The sequence below is a fragment of the Scyliorhinus torazame genome, chromosome 9 (assembly GCF_047496885.1).
Source record: "Scyliorhinus torazame isolate Kashiwa2021f chromosome 9, sScyTor2.1, whole genome shotgun sequence".
Taxonomy (NCBI): domain Eukaryota; kingdom Metazoa; phylum Chordata; class Chondrichthyes; order Carcharhiniformes; family Scyliorhinidae; genus Scyliorhinus; species Scyliorhinus torazame.
Genome location: NC_092715.1, coordinates 16,456,602 through 16,480,992, shown reverse-complemented (window position 1 = coordinate 16,480,992; position 24,391 = coordinate 16,456,602). Strand labels below are relative to the sequence as shown.

The following is a 24,391-nucleotide window of genomic DNA, read 5'->3' as shown; positions in this document are numbered from 1 at the left end:
AATGGGAGCGTGCAGCAAACATTTCTCACAGTTATGTGGCCAGTGAACTTATCCCCAAAAAGCTGAAGCCTCATTCAGGTGGAGACTTTGCGAAGGCATGCATCGCTGAAACCACAGCTTTACTGGCTCCAGAGAAAATCTGATCAGTTGAGATTGTGAGCTTATCTCCCAGGACCGTGTCAGATCAGATTAGTGATGTGGCTCAAGGCATCGGGCAGTCTCTGAAAGATTCTGTGGCTGGTTTCGAGTCTTACTCCCTGGCTATTGATGAGACAACAGACGTAACAAATACAGGCCAAGTGGCAATTTTTCTGCGTGGAATCACAGTGGATTTTGAGATTCGAGAGGACTTGCTTGGTGGAGCAGCGATGCAGGACACCAGCAAAGGTGAAAATGGGCCGGAGTCTCTGGCTGTTGGGATTCTCACATCCCGCCCATTTTCCTGCTCCCCGGTTTCCCGGCAGATTGGGGGAGGTTTCAATGGGAAATCCCATTGGCAAGTGGAGTGTAATTGATAAAATGGAAAGAGGTGTCATTTGAAACAGGGAAGTCTGGCAATATCTGGTCTGAGAGAAACATGAGAGGATACAGGGAAAGATCCCACAAAGGGTTAACAGCAGCTGCCAGGAGAGGATTGTAAAATGCAGATAGCCTTCAAATGTAAAGACAAGATTGTTCAGAATCTGGGTAAACATACAGTTGAGTTAGAGAAGCATGGTGTCTGGAGCAAAATAAATTGTATCACAATTAAAACACATGACCAATTGGTGGGAAGACAGTGAATTAAAACCCGTTAGCAGCATTGATTGGACAGATGATAAAGTTAAAATGTCATGTTTGGAACTTACCTTCATAAAAATCCATCCGTAATCAAAATAGAGAAATTAAAGTAAATGCAGCAATAATATCAGGAATGTATCAGGATAAGGTTTCGACCAGATTGGATCACTGAGTGAGCAAAAGAGGAGGAGTTTGAGATTCTTTGAATCTCACTCAGGGGTGCAATGACAGAAGGAGGAGGCTTAACAGGTTTTAATTGTATGATGTACATCAATGATAAGGAAAATAAACCAGTTCAAAAAGAAAAAGGAAAGAAATGGTGGAAAAAGAAATCCGGAAATCCTGGAGAGGGCACTTCTGGAGTACCCAAAACGAAGATAGAAAATACAAATTAAAGAATAGGGCCCTCTCCACCCTTGACCTGTTCATTTGATTTTTCAGATGGAAAAAATAAATAACAGACAAACCAGTTCACAAGAAGGAAGAGAACTGCACTCCAGAGAAGAATGTTTTAGACAGGATTGGGGGGAAACTAATGATACAATTGGCTACATATTTGAGGGAATTAAATGACAGAGCCTGGAGGAAAACTTTACGGGTTAGAAACAAATCAAAATATCAAATTATTACTGAACAGTGAAACCTCCGGTCAGACATCTCTAACTGGACATCAGCTGATGGATGATCTGTGGTCTCCACGGGGTATATACTATGCGATGGAGTTATTAAGGGCCTCGGCAGACAGCAGCGACTGACGAGGAACCCCAACATGATAAATGACAATAGTTTAAGAATTTCTGTAGCTTGATGCTACTGCGGGAAAATGATTACCAATGCAGCAAACAATATTGCATTGACGAGCTGTAATAGTTATTAAGGAAGAAATGTCATGTAAATTGTTCGAGACTGTTATGTATGTATGATAATGGGGGTATGTGTGCCGTTCAAGTACTTGATGAGCATTTCTAAACTGTGTGAATGTTTTAATAGAGGGGGAATAGTGGTAGTTTAGTGTGTTTTCTTGATTTAACTGCATAGAACATCACAAATAATATTGATGTTGTTAACACGCCATATTTAGTATGTAATGACTATTGTCCCAAAACCACGAAGGGATGTGTCGATATTGTACTTTATTTTTAGTGTTGAAATTGTGATAACAGTTGCAAATATGTAAAGTTGTAACACACGGTCTATTTGTGTGGTTAGGTAATGAGCAATGTGTTAAGATAAGACTTAATTTTTTTTTACTGTGTATTTAACAATAGGGAGAATTTATTTGAGAAAAGTGATAGTTCGATGTGGTTTTGCGAATACTGTTGGCATATTATGTTGCAAATGTTGTAATGGAAAATATACACTTTCATGTTGTAAGGGAAATGATAACAGATGAAAGGGATTTGAAGGAATTTTGTCAGAAAGATATTCTCTCATGTACACCAGGGGCTGGCAGGCATACATGGTTCAGGACAATATTAGACATTAATGTGAGGAAGTCAGGGATAGAAGCAGGATCGATTGAACCTTTTAAATTAATAAAGCAAAGGAATCAGTGGATAGTACATAATATCATAATTTACCATTCCAATGAGAAACGGAAAGCAGTTTGGATGGCGGAAAAATGAGACACTAGACAGTCAGTGATGGACAAAAGACCTTTTTGGTTACTGATGGACTGAGTTGTGTGCTGTTTCTAAGGGACATGAGGAAGCTTCTACGGTGCTGCTACCCCAAGGAAGTAAAATACTTTGGAGGTAGTGGAACACGGATATAGCTATTGTGTTACCTTCCTGAGCGGCTGCGGCTATGGTTCATGGTAATTGGACTTGAGGAAAGAACGAAAAAAAGACTCTTATCGACACTGTGACATGGATACATTTACAAATTGATTTCGGTGCACAATTTAAAATCACAACATGTACATACAAATGAGAAAGATCGGGGATATATGTTAGTCAGTACAATTGGATGGGGGGATAGTTGACTAAATGATATAGTTATGTTTCAAATGTCAAGACGGGGTGTAATTGATAATATGGAAAGATGTGTCATTTGAAACATGGAAGTCTGGCAATATCTGGTCTGAGAGAAACATGAGAGGATACAGGGAAAGATCCCACAAAGGGTTAACAGCAGCTGCCAGGAGAGGATTGTAAAATGCAGATAGCCTAGGTCAAACAGGCTTAGCAAACAAAACAAACAGGATTTTTGTATGAAGCTAAAAACAATGGTTCACACCTTCATTGAAATTAACTATCTTAGTAAGCATCTGGAAAAGCATGGATGAGGGTTGAGCTAGGTGATAAATGTAAACCTTTCAAGTTATAACCAAGTGGGTTTTTAGCATTACGCTAAAGCAATGATTCACACCTTCATTGAAGTAAAATCAACAGATAGAAAAGAATGACTAGGGGGGGCAAATATATAGGTGTGAAATTCTGCTAATACCAAGTAAATTAAAGAAATCTGGAGACTATCAGTCTACGAGAAACATAATTTAGAGCCAAAATCAAAGTCAAAATTATGAGCTGAGGACACAATTGGAAAACAAAACTATAGAAATGACAGGAACCAAAATTCACACCCCTATTGAAACCAAAGCATTTTTGAACATCACAAAGAAACAATGTAATCAGAGACCTGAGAGGTGAGGTCATTTCAAAATGAATACTTAGTTGTATTAGAATGTTTAGATCAAAGATACTTTTACAATCCAAGTGGAATAAACATTACTTTACAATAAAGTCATAAAAACTTAATAATGATTAGAAAAATATATAAACCCTGAGAAAGGGGATAGGAGGTTAGGAGGTCCAGGAAGGGGCAGAGAAGCAGCGAAGGAACAAGAGAAGCAAGCAGAGTCAGCTTACAGTCAGCTCGGTCATGGGAAAGGGACAAAGCAAAGTAGCCGAGCTAAAACAGCTAATACATCTAAGGAAGACCAGAATTTAAAGAGGAGGCAGAGTCAGCTCAGAGACAGCCAGCTCTCATAGCTCAGTACATGGGATCGACAAGACATAGCAACCGAGCTAACCAGTGAATACATCTAAAGAAGACATGACTTTAAAGAAGATTGATTGCCAAGTTGGGCCTGAAGGTCCCTTCAACCAACCAGAAGGATCCAGAAGCAAGATCTTTTTACTTTTCTGTAAAGACAGTGATTGCATCTTTTAAAAGAAAAAATATAATAATAAAATAACTTAAAAGTTTTAACCTGAAACAGTGTTTATTACAAAAGTCTACTTTACTTACTTAGCAATGCGGGACCCAGGATCGATGCTACTAAGTGGTAAGTAGATGAAATATTCGGTGAAGGTATGGGTTATACCGGGGGATAACTTGAAAACATAGTTTGACCTGAATAGCACCCACTGAAGCTTGCATCGGAGTCGGGGAGTGAGAATCCCTGATCACCATTTAGAATGTCGGCCCTTTTTGGTATAGGGGGACTTCTAAGAATAGTGGTGAGTTTTCAAAAACAGGAGGGAAGAGAAAATCCCGCCGCCAGCGAACGCGCTGCCGAGAAACACGGGGTAGGGGGAACGCAGAATCCCGCCCATATGTTTGAGACGGTTACATCAGCAGTGCACTGGCTTCAGCTATCATTTGAAAAGTTAGTCATAGACCTTTGCAGCTGAGAAAGAGACCCTGAGGCCCATTGTGGACTTATTAAGAGGTTTTGCAATGGATGGCGCTCCAGCTATGGCTGAACCTCGAAAGGGATTCGTTGCTCCGATCGAGAAAGAAATGAATCTCCTCGACCTTAATCCAAGTAAGTTGATTGTATGTCACAGCATCATTCATCAGGAGAATCTGTGCGCGCAGTCTGAGCACGCAATGTCAACAGTTGTATCGCGCATTAACCTGATTACAAGTAGAATGTTAAAAAGTCTCCAGTTTAGGGAATTATTGAATCAGTGTACAGAGATTTAGTGTAATATTGTAAAGTGTGGCGGTTCAGACGCCGAATATGCTGATGCGGTTTTATGAACTGGGGAACAAAGTTAAACTTTTCTTGGAGACGACAGGTAAAGCTGTGGCTGAGCTCGCTAACTGACAAGTGGCTCTGCGACTCGGCTTTCATGATCGATATTGCGCAGTATCTGTCTGACTTCAATGACAAGTTCCCATCGAATTCTCTTCCTACATCTAGTGGTGCGCCATGGCAGACTTCCATCCGTTTCCATAGTTAGTCATTCCTGGAACAGTCTGTTGCCAGAAACTTAGAGCTTGAGGGACGCCACTCCACATCAAGTGTGGCTGACCAGGAGTCCCTCCTGCTGTTACCCGCCAGCCACTGGCGTGTTTGAAAGGAATTTTGCAGGTTGATACTCAATCTATTTGACTGCTCTACGAACGCACCTTCCTTAGTCACCAAGTCCTGGGGTGGGACTCGAACCCGCAGCTTCTGGCTCAGAGGCAGGGACGCCACCCATCTCACCCATGTCAACGAGGGCGGTCAGATTAGGGCGGCACGGTGGTGCAGTGGTTAGCATTGCTGCCTCACGGCACCAGGGACTGGGTTCAATTCCGGCCTTGGGTGACTGTGCGGAGTTTGCACGTTCTCCCCGTGTGTGCGTGGGTTTCCTCCGGGTGCTCCGGTTTCCTCCCACAGTCCAAACATGTGCAGGTTAGATGGATTGGTCATGATAAATAAGTTGCCCCTTAGTGTCCAAGCATGTGCAGGTTACGTGGCGTGACGGGGATAGGGCGGGAGACTGGGCCTAGACAGAGCGCTCTTTCAGAGGGTCGGTGCAGAATTGATGGGCCGAAAGTCCTCCTTATGCACAGTAGAGAGTCAAAATTACAAGGGCCGAATCAACTTCTTTACTGCCCTTCTTCCAAATGTGAATTCATTTGCAGCAAATTAAATCTGTGGCAAATGCAACTGTTAAAAGACAACAGTTCAAAGCCAGTGAGAGTGCACATTTATTTCAGAAACTTTGTGAATCCAGACCTCAAACCGAGGGAGTGGAGTGAAGCAGTTTTGCCTCGTTGCTCAATGCTGAAGCAGTCGGTCGATGTACGTGAAAATCTTCAGCATGCAGTTCCAAAACTGCAGAGCAACACTGAACGACAGGCGAAATACAATAACCTGCCTTTGCTGGAATTCTACAGACTCCATGTGGATGCCGGTGAAATTCCAAACTCGAGGAGACCCACACGGAATCTCGCGTCGCCGTTTCTGAACTACATATTGCAGGGAGCAGTTTCCTTTTTTCCCCAAAACTTCCTCTCGCAAAGAACTGTCCGCCTGCCAGAATAACAGATGTGAATTTGGAAAACGGGTCGCGAGCAGCAACGTCAACAGTGCCAGCAGACATAACAAGGCTCATTGAGGAAAAGCCAAGTCAGCCATCGCAAGTTGAATGTTTCTGTATTCTCACTAAAAATAAATAAGCTAAGTTGTTTTTTATGTGTGTGTGTGTGTGGCTCGCAACTGATCTTGGCTGTGTGTGAATGGCTCCGATAAGAGAAAGGTTCCCCACCACAAACTCAACAGTATACAACTGTTGGGAATGTTAAGCACAGGAGGAAGCCATTCAGCCCCTCACATCTACACCAACATTAATCAGATCATGGCTGATCTACACCTCCGCTCCATTGGAGCCTTTGCTCCAGACCCCTCAATACCCTTAACTCACAAAAGTTACCTACGTTTTTGAAAGTTCCTGTTGTTTCTCATCAAGGGAGAGAAAATGCCAAATTTCCACTCCCGTGCTTCTTGGAAGGTGCCGTCGGAAGAGTCCTGGTCAGTTCCTCCTGGGGCAGCACGGTAGCACAGTGGTTAGCACAGTTGCGTCACCGCTCCAGGGTCCCAGGTTCGATTCCCGGCTTGGGTCACTGTCTGTGCGGAGTCTGCACGTTCTCCCCGTGTCTGCGTGGGTTTCCTCCGGGTGCTCCCGGTTTCCTCCCACAGTCCAAAGATGTGCAGGTTTGGTGGATTGGCCATGATAAATTGCCCTTAGTGTCCAAAAAGGTTGGTTGGGGTTACTGGGTTACGGGGATAGAGTGGAGGTGTGGGCTTAGGTAGGGTTATCTTCCAAGGACCGGTGCAGACTCGATAGGCCGAATGGCCTCCTTCTGCACAGTAAATTCTATGACTTTGTTCCTGAATCTCTAATTTTAAGATTATGTCCCCTTGATCCGGATTCATCGCTATAGAAATAGATTCTTCCGTCGGCTCTTTTGCCAGCAGTGGCTCACTGGGTAATACTCTCCCTTCCGAGTTAATGTAGGCAGACACTCGAGTGCAGCACTGAGGGATAGGCTGGTAAACTCAGGCCCACTCTTCTCTCTCTGGAAGAGGGGGAGACCATTTCCCTGTGACCTGGCCAATAGTTATCTCTCAGTCAACCAGGCTAAACAAAGATTATCTGGTCATAATCATATTGCTGTGTGTGGGAGCTTGCTGTGCGGCAACTGGTTGCCACAGTTTCTCCATTACGTCAAAGAACAAAGAACATTACAGCACAGGAACAGGGGAAGAGGGAGGAGACAGGGAACAATAGAGGGGAACCAGAGAGGTGGAGGGGGAGGTAAGGGGAAGGAGGGCGCGGGAAACAATAACAAACTTGGCATCTACAGGAGCAGAAAACAAGGAAAATACGGACGAAAGAGGGGACGAACGGCTGAAGCGAAGGTGAACGCGAGACGATAACGGCAGCGAAATCCGTCCAGGAGATGCAAGTGACACCAACATCAGATCCATTTGCATATTGCCCTCTGTAATTATTTCGCCAGCACCCAAATGTATATCTACCCCCCCCCCCAGTCTCCAATCCCCACACCCCCACACCCCCACAAACAGATGCCTACTTATGTGTTAAAAATAATATTGCCAATTGTACAGAGTTGCTGTTGTTGAGCTAGTGCATAATACCCTACCAGTTATTTCATTTAAATTTTTTGTGTGTGTGTTCCCCTCTCTTCGATGTATATATTTTATTCTGTGCACATAACGGTAAATATACTTTGTTCAAAAACCCAATAAAAAACATTTATTTTTTAAAAGATTATAACACAGGAACAGGCCCTTCGGCCCACCAAGCCTGCGCCGATCTAGATTCCTTATTTAGACATACTACTTATTTCCCAAACAATCTGTATCCTTCCATTCCCCGCCCGTTCAGATGTCTACCAAGATACATGTTGCTGTCGAAGGAACCTTGGTGAGATCCTGCAGTGCATCTCGTACACACGGCTGCCATTGTTCGTCGGGGGTGGAGGGAGTGAATGTTTGTGGAAGGGGGAGCAATCAAGCGGGGCTGCTTTGTCCTGGATGGTGTCGAGCTTCTTGAGTGTTGTTGGAGCTGCACTCATCCAGGCAAGTGGAGAGTGTTCCATCACACTCCTGACTTGTGCCTTGTAGATGGTGCACAGGCTTTGGGGGGTCAGGAGGATTCCCAGCCTCTAACCAGCTCTTGTAGCTACAGTATTTATATGGCTAGTCCAGTTCAGTTTTTGATCAATGGTAACATTCAAGATATAGTAGGGGATTCAGTGAAGGTAACTCCACTGAATGTCATGGGGCGATGGTTTGATTTTCTCTTATTGGAGATGGTCATTGCCTGGCACTTGTGTGGCGTTAATGTAACTTGCTAGTTGTCAGCCCCAAGCCTGGATATTGTCCAGGTCTTGCTGCATTTGGACAGGGACTGCTTCATTATCTGAGGAGTTGTGAATGGTGCTGAACATTGTGCAGTCATCTGCGAGCACCCCCACTTCTGACCTTGCGATGGAAGAGAGGTCATTGATGAAACAGCTGAAGATGGTTGGGCCGAGGACACTACCCTGAGGAACTCCTGCAGTGATGTCCTGGAGCTGAGAAGATTGACCTCCAACCACTGCAACCATCTTCCTTTGTGCCGGGTATGACTCCAACCAGCGGAGAGTTTCCCCCCAGATTCCCATTGACTCCAGTTTTGCTAGAGTTAATTGTAGCAAACTTCAGAGACTCCTCGTCCAACTCTAGTTGCAGCAGGTGTGACTGAGGGCCAGCTTGGCATGAAGGTCTCCAATTCGGGGAATCGGATACCAATCCACCTGGGCAGCTCGATTTATGGTCAGTTTATAATCGCCACAAATCTTTATGACCAATCAGATCCAAGTACAGGGACTATCGGTGCCACCCACTCTGAAAGCTGGACCAGTTTGATCATACTCAGCTCTTCCAATCTCTTTAGCTCTGCTTCAGGAGTTGCTTTGGAGTTCAATTTTGATCTGCCTGTGAACAGACTAGCAGTGTCTCTCAAAGCAGTTTAGTTGAAAAGATTTTGCCTGTGCACAGAATAGCAATTTCTGAAAAGACTGGCAGGGTTAAACAGTAGTTTGGCACAGGCAAGAATCTGCAAGCTAATTTCCTGAAGGATTTCTCTCTCAAAGTGGTTTATTCATGACATCTCTTTACAATAAGTACTCCTGGATCTGCTAACTGTATTTAAAAGTGGATTTTGACCTGAGATGTATTTTGCTTGAGTGGGATAAAAGGTGGCAATTGGGATTTAGTGATTCACTGTCATTGTTAAGCATTGTTTAATGGGTGATTGCAAGCTATCATCTTTATGATGTTAAAGATAGTAATATTTTGTTGGTAATAAAGTTTGTTTAAATACACCGTATCCCTAATTGTGCGTTGAATCATTCCTGAGTATCCTTTCCTCACAGTCTTACAAAATTAAAATAAAATATTGGGGTTTATGTCAGATATCTGAGCAACTGATGGAGTCTGGTCCGGGATCGTAATACTCAGCTGGCCAGAAAGAAATTGTTTGACATTGATATTAAAACAGAAAATGTCAGCTCTCACCTTAACTTTCATATCATAATCAACAAGAACCATAAAGAATTCATCAAACGTCATCCCAAAGTCTCTCCGCAGCTGTGCGATCAGGTCCACGCTGACAGGCTCAGGCACCGGAGTTTCAAGCGTTAAATCATTCTCTAAAATGTGGAAGTGAAAAGATACTTTAAGGAAGTGTGCAGTGCCTCTGAAAGGACCGTCTTTCTTGTCATGATATGCAGGCACACACACACACACATGATATACAGACAAATAGCTAATGGACACAGAGAAGAGGACATGACCAATAAGCAGGCAGGACGCTCAGGGGTGGGATCTGACTATAAAAGAGACGAGGCACTCACACTCCACCTCTTTCCACTGATGAACATCTAGAGAGTGTCAGTCAAGGGTGTTGTTACAATCTCGCATCTCCACCACGTGGCTAAGAGCTAGTCTGGTTCAGTCAGACAGAGTAACCACACTTAAGTTAGCAGAGAGTCGAACTCACAGAGAACTGTGCTAACTGTGCCATTAGTTCAATAAACCTGTTTGAACTAACTTCAAGGTCTGGAGTATCTTTCTGATCTAAGCTGCATCCTGTTGCAGCCAGTGTTAGACCAGTGTACCTAACGCGACATTCCTCTTTTATTTGAAGTCTTTACTTTCTCCTCAACAGTTAACTTTCCCCAAGTCCATCCACACCTTGAATCGTGCCCCCCCCCCCCGCCCCCCCATCTCTTGGGGATGCTCACCTAAATCATGGGCTGAAAATAAGAGTGAGTTTGCTCTCCGGTAAGAGCATTAGGAATGGTTGGAGGCCATTCAGCCCCTCGAGCTTGGTCTACCAGTGGGTTAGATCATGGCTGACCTGTGCCTCAACTCAATTTACAAGGCCACAGCAGGGAAAGGCAGGGGCATAGGACTAGCTGAGTTGCTCTTTCAGACAGCCAGGGATGGATGTGATGGGCTGAATGGCCTTCTCATGTGCTATAACCATTCCATGATTCTATAAATCCAGCTACCCACCTTTGTTCCATATTCCGCCACACCCTTACGCAACAAATGTCCATCGCAATCTTCAATGCTCCAACTGAACTCTCAAAAACCACAGAATTTAGTGAGAGGGGATTTCCATTGCCCTTTGAGTGAAACATGCTTCCAGATTGAATTTCTCAATAGCCGAGCTATAAGTTCAAGATAATCATAGAATTCCTAGAGTGCAGAAGGAGGCTATTCAGCCCATGTGTCTGCACCGACCCTCTGAAAGAGCATCCTATCCAGGCCCGCTCCTCTGCCCCACCACCGTAACCCTGTAACCCCAGCTAACCCTTGGGCACTACGGGGCAATCTAGCATGGCCAATCCACCCAACCCCGGAGGAAACCCACGCAGACACGGGGAGAATGTGCAAACTCCACACAGACAGCCACCCAAGGTCGGAATCCCTGACGCTGTGAGGGAACAGTGCTAACCACTGTGCCACCTATAATGTCATATTTTTATAATGTCATATTGTTCTGGATTCCTCTACCAGAAAATGGTTTCTCCGTGTCTACTCTATTAAATCCTTTTAACATTTTAAACATCTCGATCAGATCACCCCTCAATCTGCTACACTTAAGGGAACACAAGTCAAGTTTAAGTGATCCCTCCCATGTTTCCACCTTCTCCCTCGCCGTTAGATTAATTTGTTTGGAGATGTCAAATTTCATCAAGATGTATCCCAGTGTGTGATTAGCTTGGTCTCTTACTAATGGCCTTATTGTGTCTCAACCCTGCCCCTCGCCTGAAGTGTGGTGGTCCTCAGGTCCAATCACCACCAGTCAGCTCTCCCCCTCAAAGGGGAAAGCAGCCTGTGATCATCTGGGACTGTGGTGACTTTACCTTTATATCATAATATGGTTGAATCTTATATTTAGTTTGAGGGAGAGAGGAATGGGCCCAAGACTAGTGTTTTAAACTTAAACAAGGGCAATTATGAGGGCATGAAAGCAGAGCTAGCTGAAGTGAAATGGCAAATATCAGTTAAGGGATGGGTCTATAGAGATACAGTGGCAGACATTTAAAGGGATATTTCAGAATATACAGAACAGATACATTTTAACAAGAAAGAAAAATTCCCCGGGAAGGACCCACTCTCCGTGGACGGGTTGCCTTATGAGGAAAGGTTGAACAGGCTGGGCTTGTATCCGCTGGAGTGTAGAAGAGTAAGAAGTGACTTGATTGAAACATGTACGATCCTGAGGAGTATTGACAGGGTGGAGGTGGAGAGGATGTTTCCTCTTGTGGGAGAATCTGGAACTAAAAATAAGGGATCGCTCATTTAATACACAGATGAGGAAAAATAATTCCTAAGGGTTGTGAGACTTTGGAACTCTCACTCCAGAGATGATCAAGGCTGACTATCTTTAAGACAGCGATTTTTGATAAGTATGGGAGGTGGATACAGGACAGTGAAGTTGAGGTTGAAATTAGACCAGCCATGATGATTGAATTGCGGAGCAGGCTTGAGGGGTCGAGTGGCCGACTCATTTTTTTAAATATAAATTTAGAGTGCCCAATTATTTTTCCAATTAAGGGGCAATTTAGCCACCTACCCTGCACGTCTTTGGGTTGTGGGGGTGAGACCCACGCAGACACGGGGAGAACGTGCAAACTCCACACGGGCAGTGCCCCAGGGCCGGGATTCGAACCCGGGTCCTCAGCGTCGCAGTCCCAGTGCTAACCACTGCGCCGCATGCCGCCCTTTGAGTGGCCTACTCATGCCCCTCATTCATATTATTCAATCATTACCAGTCAGTTTGACTCGGGTAACGCCCTCGTCTGAGTTGGAAGGTTTGTGGGTTCAAAGGTCAAGGTTCACTGCACAACTGAGGCGCTCAATCCAGGGTGGCATCTCCGGCACGGTCACAAGGGGGTGCTACATTGTCGGAGGTTTCCCCTTGAAGAAACGTAACAACTTCCACCTCGTAGGTGCACCTAGTGATGAACTGAGATTCCAGAGGTAATGGGACAGTGTACCAACTTACTTCAACCTTAAATTCAGGTCATTGGTAACAGGAAGCACTTCCTCATACAAAGTGGAATGGAAATCCGGACCCCCACCACCAAAACAAAAGCTGCTGAGGCTGGAGTTCAGTTGAAAATGAACAAAGATTGATAGATTTTTGATGGGTAAATGGTGTTGAGCTGGAGCGAGGATGCAAATCAGCCAATAGGCTCAAGGGGTTAATGGTCCCCTCCTGTTCGTAATTTTTGAAAACTGTCCGATCTGTGTTGCACCCTGCTGGTGAATAGTGGCCTCGGTGGCAGGTGTCATGCAGGCGATAGCAAAGAGTGTTGAGATGTGGTGGTGGAAGAGGAGGAGTGTGGAATACAGAACAAAGAGGGATCGGGGTCGATGAAGTGTTGGAAGGGTGGGGCAAGTTAAGGGAGGGAGGAGTGGAGATGGAAGGGTTGGACTGGGGTAGGGGGAAGGTATGGAGTGAGGAGTAACAAGGTGTGTATTTCGTGAGCTGACACTCACCATTCTGATAGTGCTCCACCTTCAGGGTGCTGTTAGACTGCAAGCCCAGGATGGCAATCATGCTGATTCTCCGGACTGCCAATTGGCACACGTGCTCCAGGTACTCGTCTCTCTGGTGGATGTAGAGTTTGCTGTCTTCCCTGGGCGCGGTGATCAGCTGTCAAAACGCGACAAGATTCATCACGGAAACAACTAGCGGCAGAGCTGGTGGCCCGTTGAGGCATTCAGCACAACAGTTAGAATCTCGCAGCCCATTCCCAAAACAAACTGTGCATTAACTACTCATTAAACACTTGAAATATTATTATTCATCATCAAGATCTGGACGTCACTGACAAGCACCATTTTTATAACCCTTTGCTAAGTGGCTGCTCTCAAACAACTGCAGTCCAATTTGTAGCACTATTGTAATGATCTGTCAACCCAGTCCCCAGGGAGGTTTGGATGAACCATGATTGTGGGCCCCAGAACCAAACATGGCAGCACGGTGGCACAGTGGATAGCACTGCCGCCTCACAGCTCCAGGGTCCCGGGTTCAATTCCGGCCTCATGTGACTGTCAGAATCTGCACGTCCTCCCCGTGTCTGCGTGGGTTTCCTCCGGGTGCTCCGGTTTCCTCCCACAGTCCAAAGATGTGCAGGTTAGGTGGATTGGCCACAATAAATTGCCCCTTAGTGTCCAAAAGGTTAGGTGTGGTTGCGGGTTTACAGGGATAGGGCCAGGGAGTGGCTCAAGTAGGGCGCTCGTGCGGTGGGTCGGTGCAGACTCGATGGACCGAATAGCCTCTTTCTGCACCATAGGGATTCGATGGCTACTGTGGAATTGGAATCACATCGCGACCAGACTGAGTAAGAGTCCCTTCCCTAAAAGACATCAGTCAACCAGTTGGTTCTTACAACAATCTGAAAGTTTCATTGTCACATTGTGTTGATACCACGTAATAACAATAATACTCTTTATTATTGTCACAAGTAGCCTTACATTAACACTGCAATGAAGTTACTGCGAAAAGTCCCTAGTCGCCACGTTCCGGCGCCTGTTCGGGTACACAGAGGGGGAATTCAGAATGTCCAATTCATCTAACAAGTGCCACGGGAGTGTTCCTTCAAGAGCTGTTTTTTGTCTTATCACATGGCTTCGGTGATGTCATTGTGTGGGTGGAGCTGGGGTGTGGCTCTGTGAGCTTTTATTTTCGTTTTTTAGTTTGAACTGGTTTGTACTGCACAGGTTGAAAAGAAAGGTTTCTCTATCTTCATTTTAAAAACTGTTTCCTGACTACTTGATAACTTAAAACAGATAATTGCTTTCCGGAAGAAATTCAAACCTGAAAAGGGAAACAGAGTATCATAACAAGTCTTAAAGACAGTAAGAATGGCGTGTGATGGGCCACACCTTTGAAAAGGTTTTTTTTTTGGTTTATGGGATCTTGTTATTGAATTGGAACAGTTAAAGGGAGAATTTATTAAGGGTTATACATAGAGTACTGTAGCTGTGTGGGGTATTTATGTTTGTAGTTGATAAAAATGCTTACTATGTGTGTTTATAAAAATGTTAACTAAATTCGTAGAATAAAGTTTGTTTTTTGATTAAAAGTGCTTAAGAACTCTGTTGAATAACACCTGAAGAGTGGGCCCTTGTGCTCATCATAACCAAAATCTATAAACAGTTGTAGGTCAGGTGAACTCCATAATATACTTTGGAGTTTTCTAAACCCTGGCCTATAACACAAGCACGTCTCTTGGAACTCGTGGGAGGAAACCGGAGCACCCGGAGGAAATCCACGCAGACACGGGGAGAACGTGCAGACTCCGCACAGACAGTGACCCAAGCCAGGAATCGAACCTGGATCCTTGGCGCTGTGAAGCAACAGCGCTGACCACTGTGATACCGTGCCGCCCTCTGCCTCCTGGTCATTGACCCCGCCACCAAGGGGAAAGGTTTCTTCCTGTCTACTCTATCTGCGCCCCACAAAATTTTATGCATCTCAATCATGCCCCCCCACCCAGTCTCCTCTGCTCCAAGGAAAACAGCCCCAGTCTATCCAATCTCTCTTCGTAACGAACACTGTCCAGCCCAGGCAACATCCTGGTAACTCTCCTCTGCACCCTTTCCAGTGGCTATCACTTCCCTCCTGTAATGTGGATTCAGGAACTGCTCACAATACTCTAGCTGTGGCCTCACCAACGTTTTATACAGTTCCAGCATAACCACCCAGCTCTTAAACTCTGTGCCTCAGCTAGTAAAGGCAAGTATACCATATGCCTTCTTAACCACTGTATCCACCTGCTCTGCTACCTTAAGGGACCTTGGTGTGAAATTTATCATGGCCAATCCATCTATTTCTGCTGAAACCTCTCTCAAGATCCCAGGCTCCTCTCCAAACAGCACTGGCAAACCTCACTGCAAGGACACTGGCCCCATTTTGCTTCAGGTGCAATCCTTCCACCTTGTACAGGTCACACGGTCCCAATGACCCAGAAATCTAAAACCATCCCTCCTGCACCATCTCTCCAGCCACACATTCATCTAGACTAACCTCCTATTTCTATACTCTCGAGCACGTGGCACCGGAAGTAATCCTGAGATTACTATCTTCTGGGTCCGGTTTTTTAATCTACTTCCTAGCTCTGTAAATTCGGCTTTCAGGACCTGTTTCTGCCTATATCATTGGTACCAATGTGTACCACGATATCTGTCTGTTTGCTCTCCCCCTTCAGTAAGCTCTGCAGCCGTTCAGTGACACCCCTGACCCTGGCACCAGGGAGGCAACACACCATCCTGGAGTCTCTTTTGCAGCCACAGAAACGCGCGTCTTACAATTGAATCCCCGACTACCATCGCCCTGACATTCCCCCTTCCCTCTTGTGCAGCAGATCCACCCACGGCGCCATGAAGTTGGCTGTCACTGCTTTCCCCGACACAGCCATCTCCCCCAACAGTAGGCAAAATGGTACATGTGTTAGAAAGGGGGATGGCCACAGGGGACTCCTGCACTACCTGCCTTCCTCTGCTCTGCCTAGTGGTCACCCATGCACTTCCTGCCTGTTCAATCCTCACCTGCAGTGTGACACCTCACTGAATGTGACTTGCTCAGCATCCCGGATGCTCCACAGTGAATCCACCCTCACCTCCAGCTCCCAAATGCGGTTAGTCAGTAGCTGCAGGTGGACACACTTCCTGCACACGTGGTGACCAGGAAGAACTGGAGCTTCCATGGTTTCTCACATAGCACAGGAGGAGTATCTCACAGGTGCAAGCTCTCCTGCCATGACTACTCTTAAACCCCTTATTTACTTCATTTTAACAAAACTTAAGCTATATAAGTACACTATTTGCTTACCTCCCTTAGGCTAACTTTACTTCCCTTTCCTACTTTGTTTTCTTATATTACATTATTATAATGACCCCCGGTTTACACTTATTTCTGCTGTTTCTCAGTTATTCCCCTCCTCCAAACAAAAAAAAACAAAGAAAACACTTCCTTTCTCATGACTGCTTCACTGTGACACTGGCTGTGCAGTCAATGAGGACAGGAATCTGACCTCAGTGTTTATGAAACTCGGCTGTGCACCCCCCGGACTGAGCTCCGCACTCAGTCTTTTCAGTTCCACCTTCTCCCAGTTTCACCTAACTCCCTGTGTTCACCAACACCAAAAAGCACTCTCACTCAGCCAAGCAGCACTCACAGTGATGTCTTCATATCTTCCTAAAGTCTGGCACCCAGGTTTGGACGCAATAGGCCAGTTGAGGCCAAACAAGTGTTTCAGACAAGTTTAACATAGCCTGCTTCTTCTTGTACTTCATGCCCATGTTAATAAAGACTATATTTATTAACCCTGCTCTCCACCTGGACCAGCATTAATGATTTGTGCACTCACACCCAGGTCCCTCAGCTCCTGCATATCCTTTAGAATTGTACCCTCTGTTTTACATTGTTTCTCTGTGTTATTCCTCCCAAAATGATTCACATTTCTCTGCATTTAAATTAATTTGCCATTTGTCCACCTATTCCACCAACTTTGTCTCTGTCCTTTCCAAGTTAGAGGAGGCAATGGTGTGATATTGTCACTGACTACTTGATAACTTAAAACACTGAATCCAGAGACCCAATGCTCTGGGGACCCGGGTTCGAATTTGGGGCAGCACGGTAGCATTGTGGATAGCATAATTGCTTCACAGCTCCAGGGTCCCAGGTTCGATTCCGGCTTGGGTCACTGTCTGTGAGGAGTCTGCACGTCCTCCCCGTGTGTGCGTGGGTTTCCTCCGGGTGCTCCGGTTTCCTCCCACAGTCCAAAGACATCTATGTTCTATGTTCTATGTTCTAAAGATGTGCAGGTTAGGTGGATTGGCCATGATAAATTGCCCTCAGTGTCCAAAATTGCCCTTAGTGTTGGTTGAGTGGGGTTATTGGGTTATGGGGATTGGATGTAAGTGTTGACCTTGGGTATGGTGCTCTTTCCAAGAGCCGGTGCAGACTCGATGGGCCGAATGGCCTCCTTCTGCACTGTAAATTCTATGAAAATTCTATGAATACCACCAGAGCAGATGGTGGAATTTGAACTCAATAAAATATCGCGAACTAAAAGTCTAATGATGACCGTAAAACGAATGTCGATTGTTGTTAAAACCCCTCTGGTTCACTCATGTCCTTTCGGGAAGGAAATCTGCTGTCCTTACCCGGTCTGGCCGACATGTGACTCCAGACCCACAGCAATGGGGTTGACTCTTAAAACACCATCAGCCCACATCCCATGAACAAATAAAAAAAAGTTCTACACTACCCTCCTCACAGTTCACAATGCTTCCAATGTTGGTAGTGCAAAGAACGTTCAGTGACTTGACCCCTGGGATGAGCCAGCACCCCTATGGGGAGAGATTGAGCAGAATTGGCCTAGATTCTTCAGAGTTTAGAAAAATGAGAGGTGATTTCATTGAAACATCCAAGAGGTTGTAACAGGCTGCAAGGTATCCATTTCAGGTTGGATGGACTATTACTAGAGGTCTTTGAACTCAGGTCACTTCGGAGCGAGGAGCGGTTTCCTCTCTCCGAGGACTGTGAATATTTGGAATTCCCCACCACAGCGGACCGTGGCTGTTCGGTTATTGAGCATAGACAATGTCAGGATTGGAAGACTTTTGTACTCTGAGGGAACTGAAGGATATGGGGATGGTGCAGCAGGGTGAAGCTAAGGTGGATGATCAAATGGTGGAAGAGGTTTGAGGGGCCAAATTGACTGGCCCTGCTCCTATATCTTCTTAATCGGCTGAGGGCTGAGGGGGCCGGGGGGGGGGGGGGGGGGGGGGGTGTTGGTGAAGGTTGATTCAATCGGCAGCAATGACATTTTAGAATGTAACGTCCCGCCTTACTCTGTGAAGGCTTCAAATGACGTTACTGTGAAAAGCCCCTAGTCGCCCACATTCCGGCGCCTGTTCGGGGAGGCTGGTACGGGAATTGAACCGTGCTGCTGGCCTGCCTTGGTCTGCTTTCAAAGCCAGCGATTTAGCCCAGTGTGCTAAACCAGCCCATATGGTTCTGCGATGAGCACGGGCTGAAGGCTCGGTCATCGACTGGACTAAATACACATTAAAGCTCCATCAGACTGTCCTACCTGGGCCACATGTCCCTCCTCCCTCTACCCATGTCCCTCCTCTCTCTACCCTCCATGTCCCTCCTCCCTCTACCCTCCATCTCCCTCTACCCTCCATCTCCCTCTACCCTCCATCTCCCTCCTACCTCTACCCTTCAAGTCCCTCCTCCCTCTGCTCTCCATCTCCCTCCGCCCTCCATCTCCCTCTACCCTCCATCTCCCTCTACCCTCCATCTCCCTCCTACCTCTACCCTTCAAGTCCCTCCTCCCTCTGCCCTCCATCTCCCTCCGCCCTCCATCTCACTCCTCCCTCTACCCTCCATCTCACTCCTCCCTCTACCCTCCATGTCCCTCCTCCCTCTACCCTCCATCTCCTTCTACCCTCCATCTCCCTCTACCCTCCATCTCCCGCCTCCCTCTCCATCCTCTCTCTGCGCTCTATCTCCCTCTACGCTCCACCCTCCATGTCCCTCCTCCCTCTACCCTCCATCTCCCTCTGCCCTCCACCTCCCTATACCCTCCATCTCCCTCTACCCTCCATCTCCCTCCTCTCTCTACCTTCCATGTCCCTCCTCCCTCTACCCTCCCTCTCCCTCTCCCTCCTCTCTCTACCCTCCATGTCCATCCTCTCCAGGTCCAGATTTCAAACGTGACTCACCAATAATCTCCGCTTGTTCCGAAAATGATCCAAAAATCCCATCAGCTCCCGGTTGTCGATTTGCTTCGAGTTCCTGGAGCCATTTTTCTTGTTCTTACGGTTTCTCCTGTTCTTCCGATTTTTTTTTTTTCTCTCTTTTTTTTTCCGGTTCCCTCCCTGCTCGCTCTCCTCTTTCCTGCCACCGGATCGAACGGATTCCGGGTTCTCCTGCCTCTGTCCCGCTCCCCTCAGCTCTGTTTCTGGAGACAGGTTGGTCCCGGTCTGGGTTAATGCTCCCCCTACGTTGTTGCGGGTCCAGATTTCAGTGGGTTGAGCAGTGACAGGGACCCTGGGGGATTTGGGTAGGGTAGACCCAATGAGAGGGTCTTCAGGCGAGTGTGTGGTGTGAGAGGCCTGGCCAGAGGGGGTTGAGAGTCCAGAAAAAGTGGCTTGTGTACTGGGTGACCCATAATCCCAGTGTCCTGACTCGGGATGCTGATGTGCCGGATCTGTGGGAACAGTGGAGAAGTTTTCCAGAGGTTGGGAAGTAGGAAAACGGTGCCAGGCTTGTCCAGTAGTGGGCTGGGTCAGAGGAGACATGGTTGAGATCACTGAGGTTGAGCCCTTCGTTTGGACCTGGGGTCTGTGATAGGTATGAGACCCTGCCCGAGACACAGGGTTCCTGTGCTTGGCTGTTAACATCTGCTGCACTTTCTCTTTGATCTGAACCATCAGACTTTCTACCGTCTCCTGTCCTGGTGTCACTGGAATGGTGGAAGACTCTCTGGGTTCAGCCGCACCCCTGAGGCTCTCAGCTCTTCTTTTTCCAACTGAGTTTGGGGTTAAGGCTGAACCCTTCTGCTTGCCTAGTGTCCTCCCACTGGGAAAACTGCCGTGTGGAGCCAGTAATCCTGGTTTCCCTGGGGACCCAACGCTCTGAGATCTGATGGGCTTCTTAGAATAGGGAGAGGCTGATCTCCACATGAGCGTTGTCCTGTTGTGTATTCCCCTGTTGACTAATGTCCTGTTGACCAGCGTCCTGTTGACCAGTGACCTGTTGACCATTCCCCTGTTGGCCAATGTCCTATTGGCCATTCCTCTGTTGACCAGTGACCTGTTGGCCATTCCCCTGTTGGCCATTCCCCTGTTGACCAGTGTCCTGTTGGCCATTCCCCTGTACAGCAAACTCCTGTTGTTGGTATGAAGTTGCCCTGAGCCCAATCTCCTGGCCCCAGCACCTTTGCATCTGAGATGTTGGCCTCTCCTGGTCACACTCTCTATCTTCCTGAGGGGCATTTGGTCCACTGTCTCCAGGACAGCCTCCATCCTCACCGCGTAGGGGAAGCGCTCGTACAGCTGCATGGACTTCCTGAGCAGCACCATGTTGAAGTGCCCCTCCTTCAGGGACAGGAGCCGCATGATCAGGGCCACCCCCTCGGCTTCCAGCTTGTCCTCTGACACCTCACCCTCCTGGGAGACGGTCACCACCTTGCCCCGGCCCCCCTGGAACAAGACCAGGAGCAAAAGGTCCCTGGCTGCCAGTTGGCACCTCAGCTCCCGGCTCTTCACGTCCATCTGCTGCTCCATCAGCCGGTACGAGGTGTCCGAGGGGTCGGGAGCAGCGAGGACCAGCAGGCGGAACTTGCCCATGTATCCGGCCAGAGGACCCAGCTCGTCCCGGGGGGCTGTCAGAGCCCGGGAGTCCCCCTGCCCACCCCCGGGGGCAGGGGACAAGCTGCCAGCCCACGCTGCCAGCCCGCACAGCAGCACAAGGCAGGCGGTGAGGGCGCTCATCCTGCACACAGATCACTCACACACACTGACTGCAAGATCATCCCCAGCCAACCCAGAGGAAAGAACTCCCTGCCCACACCCCAGAGAGAGAGAGAGAGAAATCAGCCAGGCTCCAACTCCATTCCAAATGTGCAACTCATATTCCCAAACCTGGGGGAGGTTTCATTGCAAGCAGTAAGCAGTATTTAATTGTAAGCAGTGTGTTGATTGTAAGCAGTGTTTTGTTCGTAAGCAATGTGTTGATTGTAAGCAGTGTTTTGTTTGTAAGCAGTGTGTTGATTGTAAGCAGTATTTAATTGTAAGCAGTGTGTTGATTGCAAGCAGTGTGTTGATTGTAAGCAGTGTGTTGATTGTAAGCAGTGTGTTGATTGTAAGCAGTATTTAATTGTAAGCAGTGTGTTGATTGTAAGCAGTGTTTTGTTCGTAAGCAATGTGTTGATTGTAAGCAGTGTTTTGTTTGTAAGCAGTGTGTTGATTGTAAGCAGTATTTAATTGTAAGCAGTGTGTTGATTGTAAGCAGTGTGTTGATTGTAAGCAGTATTTAATTGTAAGCAGTGTGTTGATTGTAAGCAGTGTTTTGTTCGTAAGCAATGTGTTGATTGTAAGCAGTGTTTTGTTTGTAAGCAGTGTGTTGATTGTAAGCAGTATTTAATTGTAAGCAGTGTGTTGATTGTAAGCAGTGTTTTGTTCGTAAGCAGTGCGTTGATTGTAAGCAGTGCGTTGATTGTAAGCAGTGTTTTGTTTGTAAGCAGTGTTTTAGTTGTAAGCAGTGTGTTGATTGTAAGCAGTGTTTTAGTTGTAAGCAGTGTGTTGATTGTAAGCAGTGTGTTGATTGTAAGCAGTGTTTTAGTTGTAAGCAGTGTTTTAGTTGTAAGCAGTGTGTTGATTGTAAGCAGTGTTTTAGTTGTAAGCAGTGTGTTGATTGTAAGCAGTGTGTTGATTGTAAGCAGTATTTTAGTTGTAAGCAGTGTGTTGATTGTAAGCAGTGTTTTAGTTGTAAGCAGTGTGTTGATTGTAAGCAGTGTTTTAGTTGTAAGCAGTGTGTTGTTTGTAAGCAGTGTGTTGATTGTAAGCAGTATTTTAGTTGTAAGCAGTGTGTTGATTGTAAGCAGTATTTTAGTTGTAAGCAGTGTTTTAGTTGTAAGCAGTGTTGTTTGTAAGCAGTGTGTTGATTGTAAGCAGTGTGTTGATTGTAAGCAGTGTGTTGATTGTAAGCAGTGTGTTGATTGTAAGCAGTGTGTTGATTGTAAGCAGTGTGTTGATTGTAAGCAGTGTGTTGATTGTAAGCAGTGTGTTGATTGTAAGCAGTGTGTTGATTGTAAGCAGTGTGTTGATTGTAAGCAGTGTGTTGATTGTAAGCAGTGTGTTGATTGTAAGCAGTGTTTTAGTTGTAAGCAGTGTGTTGTTTGTAAGCAGTGTGTTGTTTGTAAGCAGTGTGTTGTTTGTAAGCAGTGTGTTGTTTGTAAGCAGTGTGTTGATTGTAAGCAGTGTGTTGATTGTAAGCAGTATTTTAGTTGTAAGCAGTGTGCTGATTGTAAGCAGTGTTTTAGTTGTAAGCAGTGTGTTGATTGTAAGCAGTGTGTTGATTGGAAGCAGTGTGTTGATTGTGAGCAGTGTTTTAGTTGTGAGCAGTGTGTTGATTGTAAGCAGTGTTTTGTTTGTAAGCAGTGTTTTGTTTGTAAGCAGTGTTTTGTTTGTAAGCAGTGTGTTGATTGTAAGCAGTGTGTTGATTGTAAGCAGTGTTTTGTTTGTAAGCAGTGTGTTGATTGTAAGCAGTGTGTTGGTTGTAAGCAGTGTTTTAGTTGTAAGCAGTATGTTGATTGTAAGCAGTGTTTTGTTTAAAGCAGTGTGTTGATTGTAAGCAGTGTTTTAGTTGTAAGCAGTGTGTTGATTGTAAGCAGTGTGTTGATTGTAAGCAGTGTGTTGATTGTAAGCAGTGTGTTGATTGTAAGCAGTGTGTTGATTGTAAGCAGTGTGTTGATTGTAAGCAGTGTGTTGATTGTAAGCAGTGTGTTGATTGTAAGCAGTGTGTTGATTGTAAGCAGTGTGTTGATTGTAAGCAGTGTGTTGATTGTAAGCAGTGTGTTGATTGTAAGCAGTGTTTTAGTTGTGAGCAGTGTTGATTGTAAGCAGTGTTTTAGTTGTAAGCAGTGTGTTGATTGTAAGCAGTGCTTTAGTTGTACGCAGTGTGTTGATTGTAAGCAGTGTGTTGGTTGTAAGCAGTGTTTTGTTTGTAAGCAGTGAGTTGATTGTAAGCAGTGTTTTAGTTGTAAGCAGTGTGTTGATTGTAAGCAGCGTGTTTATTGTAAGCAGTGTTTTAGTTCTAAGCAGTGTGTTGATTGTAAGTAGTGTGTTGATTGTAAGTAGTGTGTTGATTGTAAGTAGTGTGTTGATTGTAAGTAGTGTGTTGATTGTAAGCAGTGTGTTGATTGTAAGTAGTGTGTTGATTGTAAGCAGTGTTTTAGTTGTAAGCAGTGTTGTTTGTAAGCAGTGTGTTGATTGTAAGCAGTGTGTTGTTTGTAAGCAGTGTTTTGTTTGCAAGCAGTGTTTTGTTTGCAAGCAGTGTGTTGATTGCAAGCAGTGTGTTGATTGCAAGCAGTGTGTTGATTGCAAGCAGTGTGTTGATTGCAAGCAGTGTGTTGATTGCAAGCAGTGTGTTGATTGCAAGCAGTGTGTTGATTGCAAGCAGTGTGTTGATTGTAAGCAGTGTTTTAGTTGTAAGCAGTGTGTTGATTGTAAGCAGTGTTTTAGTTGTGAGCAGCGTGTTGATTGTATGCAGTGTTTTGTTTGTAAGCAGTGTTTTGTTTGTAAGCAGTGTTTTGTTTGTAAGCAGTGTGTTGATTGTAAGCAGTGTGTTGATTGTAAGCAGTGTGTTGATTGTAAGCAGTGTGTTGATTGTAAGCAGTGTGTTGATTGTAAGCAGTGTGTTGATTGTAAGCAGTGTGTTGATTGTAAGCAGTGTGTTGATTGTAAGCAGTGTGTTGATTGTAAGCAGTGTGTTGATTGTAAGCAGTGTGTTGATTGTAAGCAGTGTGTTGATTGTAAGCAGTGTTTTAGTTGTAAGCAGTGTGTTGATTGTAAGCAGTGTTTTAGTTGGGAGCAGTGTGTTGATTGTAAGCAGTGTTTTAGTTGTAAGCAGTGTGTTGATTGTAAGCAGTGTTTTAGTTGTGAGCAGCGTGTTGATTGTAAGCAGTGTGTTGATTGTAAGCAGTGTGATGATTGTAAGCAGTGTGTTGATTGTAAGCAGTGTGTTGATTGTAAGCAGTGTTTTAGTTGTAAGCA

The 24,391-nt window shown here is 45.7% G+C and overlaps 1 protein-coding gene across 1 annotated transcript in view; it reads right to left on the bottom strand.

Moving 5' to 3' along the window:
• LOC140429079 (coiled-coil domain-containing protein 80-like) overlaps positions 1-21,176 on the bottom strand; it is a 43,616-nt gene extending 22,440 nt beyond the window's left edge. The window contains exons 1-3 of the mRNA XM_072515636.1: positions 19,337-21,176; positions 13,091-13,247; positions 9,590-9,723 (exon numbers count right to left, since the gene is read on the bottom strand). Of these exons, the coding sequence (XP_072371737.1) occupies positions 9,590-9,723; positions 13,091-13,247; positions 19,337-21,109 (2,064 nt within the window). The 5' untranslated portion in view covers positions 21,110-21,176. The remainder of the gene's footprint in view (positions 1-9,589; positions 9,724-13,090; positions 13,248-19,336) is intronic.
• Positions 21,177-24,391: the final 3,215 nt, after the last annotated feature.